At 34.9% G+C, this 4,659-nt stretch overlaps 1 protein-coding gene across 2 annotated transcripts in view; it reads left to right on the forward strand.

Annotated features, from left to right (window-relative positions):
* The first annotated feature begins 801 nt into the window (after positions 1–801).
* LOC111499357 (acylamino-acid-releasing enzyme) overlaps positions 802–4,659 on the forward strand; it is an 8,510-nt gene continuing 4,652 nt past the window's right edge. Inside the window, exons 1-7 of one of the 2 annotated variants that reach the window (XM_023150931.1) lie at positions 802–947; positions 1,735–1,913; positions 2,030–2,339; positions 2,663–2,884; positions 2,986–3,201; positions 3,291–3,365; positions 3,999–4,137. In XM_023150931.1, coding sequence (XP_023006699.1) covers positions 817–947; positions 1,735–1,913; positions 2,030–2,339; positions 2,663–2,884; positions 2,986–3,201; positions 3,291–3,365; positions 3,999–4,137 — 1,272 coding nt within the window. In that variant the 5' untranslated portion in view covers positions 802–816. Of the gene's footprint in view, positions 948–1,594; positions 1,639–1,734; positions 1,914–2,029; positions 2,340–2,662; positions 2,885–2,985; positions 3,202–3,290; positions 3,366–3,998; positions 4,138–4,659 lie in introns of those variants that run through there. The other variant, XM_023150932.1, reaches the window with a different exon arrangement.

The raw sequence follows: 4,659 nt of genomic DNA on the forward strand, positions 1-4,659 counted from the left end.
CCTACAAGCTTCTAATCCCATCTTGAGAAGGACGTTTTGGAAAACCGGTCACAGAGATCTTTTAAAGAGAATTTGAAAGCAAGGTTGAAATAAAGTTTGAAAGGTTGAAAAAATTAACAACTAGTCGCATCTCCCTATAGTTAGACAGTACAACATGAAATCAAATAAAAGATTTGTCATGACATGGGCATATGGCGACGAGCATGACTGTGACATCTAGCACTATTTCTCTATACCACGGATCTTCATTATGGGCTACACCTTCGAGGCTCAGAGGAATAATGAATTTTCACAATGATATGATATTGTCTGCTCTCGTGACCTTATTATGATTTAAAAAAAATGTATGATATTCTCCTTGATTAGCATTCTCTCCACGAACTACGTTACCAATTCATTAAAATTCGAAAAAAAAAGTGTTACTTGTCATCTTCTTTCAAATAGGGGTAGAATTGTAATTTTCTTATCGGGAAGGAAAAAGTAATACATGTATAATGTTTCATATTTGAAGATTTTAGGTGGGAAAATTAGAGTTAAAAAATTTAAAGACAATGAGGGGAAAACAATTACCCTCTTCATATAAATAAAAAAAAAAAAAAAAAACTTACTAGATAAATTAGTAGAGATTTTTTTTTTTTTTTTTTAATAAAAGGACGTTGGGCCAATTCCGGGCTTTTTATTTTGGGCTAGGAATTAAAATTGGTCAGTGAAAGACGGATCAAGCCCATTATTATAGTGGGCCTATTGAAAGTGGGCTTATTACTAATAAAAAAAAAAAAAAAACAAAAAAATTTGCGGCGGTGGAATCTTAATCTGATGGCGTTGGCTGGCACCTACTCCATTGGTCGGATCAACTTCCTTCGTCTTCCCCTCTTCGTCACTGCTGTTACTGCTCCTGCTCCTCATTCTCAGAGCTCTCAATTTCTCAGAGCCACCTGCCTCTTCTCGTAAGCTCCCTCTCTCTCATTTCTTATCGCTACGTTGCCTTTTGCCGTCAAATTGCCGTCGAATTACTGCTCTCTGGTGGTTAAACCTCGATCCATTGTTGAGTTATTGTTGACTTTTATTTGGTGTAGTTTCAATGAATTTGCTTTGCATGTCCACTTTGATTGATCGGTTGTCATTACTAATGTAGTTATGTAAAAAAAATTCAATTATCAGATATGGATGGGAAAATAATGGTTGAAAACGGATGTTCTGCTGTAAAAAATCTGATATTCTAGCTGACCGATAATTTAATCGAGCTTGTGTTTGAAGCTATTGATCAATCTGGTATAAGTTGAGAAGGTGATGAAATGTTACCCTCAGAATTGTTATAGATGCTAATTACAAATTACAATCTGAAATGTTGATGTAATTCAGTTTGTTTGAGCATTGGTTGAATGGTTAAGAATGTGAGCTGTGGGTCTTTTGAGGTTCGACTAGAAGGAAGTTCGCATGGTTTTATTTTTGTAAGGGGTTGATTGGTCTTGTAGATAAAAGCATTGATACCATGCCAAGTTTCAACGAATTTACTAAGTGATTCTACTATATTCGGTCAGTTTTGTAAAATGCACATGTAATTCACTGATTGATGAACTTGTAGGGCAGAGAAAGAAAGAAGTCGGGTGTGTCAATTTTATAGAATCTGAAAATTTGGTAAATCAGTGATTCGTGTGCCTATCTTGGTTGGTTACAACTTCTTTATTATTTTCTTTAACATTGTCATCATTGTTTGCGGAATTAATGTTGCAGTAGAAAACTGTCAACTGCCTTGGCCATGGATGGTTCAAAGATAAGTGCAGTTGTTGAGGAATTTCCATCTGGGATTGATCCAGCAACTGAGGAAGAATATGTAGAACAGTCCAAATTACTTGAAGAATTCACAAAAATTCCTAACTTTGATAAGGCATGGACGTTTAAGTCTGATAGTGGTATGATTTCTATTGTTTTTGCTAGTTCATTTTCCACATGTGTGCGGTTGTGCCTTTTGTCACAAAGTTATGTGCCTGGCCATGTTAGTTCTATTTCAACCCGACATTTTTAACAGGAGACTCCGTGGTAACGTTTTCAATTAGCCAAGCAAATCTTCTAGCAAATAAGAAGAGAAAATATACTTTGTCAGCTCACATTTCCAATGGAAATGACGACAGTGAAGTAAACTTTAAATGGACGCCATTCCCTGTTGAAATGATTGGAGTCTCTACAATAGTGCCATCGCCAGCAGGCTCAAAATTTCTTGCAGTTCGTAATCCTGAAAATGATTCTCCAGTTCAATTGGAAATTTGGAGTGCAGGTCAACTTGAAAAGGAGTTTCACATCCCCCAATCTGTTCATGGCTCAATATATACTGATGGATGGTAATGACTCGGTTATACATTTTTTTAATTGTGAATTTTATGTTAAATCAACGTAGACTTTGTAATTATCATTTTCACATTCTTGTCTCTTAAAATAAAGGAGAGAAAAAAAAAGCGATATTCTTTATTTACACTTCCTTGGATAGAAGTTATTCATCAACATGTACTAATTTTCTCGGTGAGTGGCTCTATAGCATCTGTAATATCAGAAGTTGCAAGAACTGAGTTATAATGGTATATGGCTGGTTGTTTTTCGTAAATAGTTTGTATCTCAGGATCATTGACCACTAGATGTGAATTTCTATTTTCTTTTTATATTATAGGTTCGAGGGAATCTCTTGGAACTCAAATGAAACTTACATTGCTTATATTGCGGAGGAACCTTCTCCCTCCAAACCAACGTTTACTCTTTCTGGATATCAAAAAGGTTGCTCAACAGATAAGGATTCTACCAATTGGAAAGGTCAAGGTGATTTTAAGGAAGAATGGGGGGAAGCTTATGCAGGTAAAAGGCAGCCTGCTCTCTTTGTCATCAATATTGACAGGTGTGGTTCAACTGTTTCCTGTATTCATATTGACAAAATAAGGTACATTTTTAAATTTTGAAAACTTCGTTAAGTATTTTTTTTTTTTTGTTCTTTAACAGTGGAGAGGTAAAGCATGTGAAAATAATTGAGCATTCTTTGAGTTTGGGTCAAGTTGTATGGGCTCCATCTATTGGCGAGCATCAATATTTGGTTTTTGTTGGATGGTCACCAGAGCCTCGAAAACTTGGTATGATCTACTGTTATAATCGGCCTTGTGCATTATATGCAGTTAAGGCCCCGGAGTTTGGATCAGAAGTCAATGAACATAAACTCAAGTGCGTTATACATTTTCTCTTCTCCTGATGATGGGTTTTTTCTAATATCATTTCAGTCGGAACATTCTAAATCTTTCAATGTTGTCCAGAGATGAAGCAAAAGAGGATTTTCCCATCTATAATCTAACTCAGAACATAAGCAGTGCCTTCTCTCCTCGGTTCAGGTACATTTTTATCTCATTGCCTTCTGTTGTTTGTTTGCTTAAATTATTCTTCTTTTTCCTCTTTTTTACTAGCATCCACATCTAATACAGTACCTTATAACTTAACTTCTGTAAATTCTTCTTCAAATTTGAATGAAAAATATAAGTGGCTACAGGCCACTTTGATATATATAATGAGCGGAGGCTAAAATCGTACTCTATTTCTGTTCAACTGTTTGCATGCGTTTCTAGTTCCAGAACTCTTTACAACCCTAGTGAGCATGACGCAACTTTTTTTGTGTTGTGATTTTAAAAATTATATTTGTTACATTAGGGAATATCAAGCGTGTTTTAATAGATAAATAACAGGTTAAGGCTGTTGAGTTAAATAACAGGTTAAGGCTGTAAGTCATTTAATCATATTCCTCTTTTTAATTACATCTATATTGTTGCTTTAGAGGGTATTTCATGCTTATGGCATCAATTTAGACCATTTTATTTGATGTGTACATACTTCCCATCGATCAATTTTTCTAATGACTCTTATTGTTCATCGATTATCATGGAACCTCTATTTTATTGGCATGTCTATTCACTAACGCAAAAGATGAGCAGTAGCATCGGAACTGATTTATGAATGTTAATGTCTTCCAGCCCAGATGGAAAGTCACTTGTATTTTTATCTGCACACTCTTCTGTGAACACTGGCGCCCATTGCGCAACAAATTCTCTTCACAGAATCGACTGGCCTAGAGATGAGAAACTTAGTTTTAGTGAAAATATTGTTGATGTGGTGAGGTCTTGCATGCCCTTTTCTTTTCTAAATATAAAATTAATGATTAACGTGAAAATCCGTTGGCCAATTGATTTTCTTTGAACTAGTTTCTTCTGTGTGATGGTGTAACTGTCCATGTTACAGATATTAGGGCATGTGTCAAATAGGTGTCGCACATGTGTGGGTGCTTTGAGAATGAAATACATATAAAATATTGTCTTTAAATTTCCAATTTTTTGTTAAGATGTTCAACCATTAAGAAAATTGATATGTTAGCTTGGCTATCAAGAATACTTCCGACATAAAATATTGTATCTTAATAGCTTAAGCATCATATCAACCTAAGCATAACTCAACTAATTAAGACATATACTCTTGACCAAAGGAGTTAGTGGTTGAAATTCCCACGTGTTGGACTCAAATGCTTAAGTACTATGAACTAAAACAAATTCAATTTTTTTGCATGAGAATCACTAAAATGTATAAGAGTTCATTTTTGTGTGAGGCTGTTTTTTTTTTTTTTTTTTGTTTGTCCTTTTC

Source organism: Cucurbita maxima, unplaced genomic scaffold, assembly GCF_002738345.1.
Source record: "Cucurbita maxima cultivar Rimu unplaced genomic scaffold, Cmax_1.0 Cma_Scf00026, whole genome shotgun sequence".
Taxonomy (NCBI): Eukaryota; Viridiplantae; Streptophyta; class Magnoliopsida; order Cucurbitales; family Cucurbitaceae; genus Cucurbita; species Cucurbita maxima.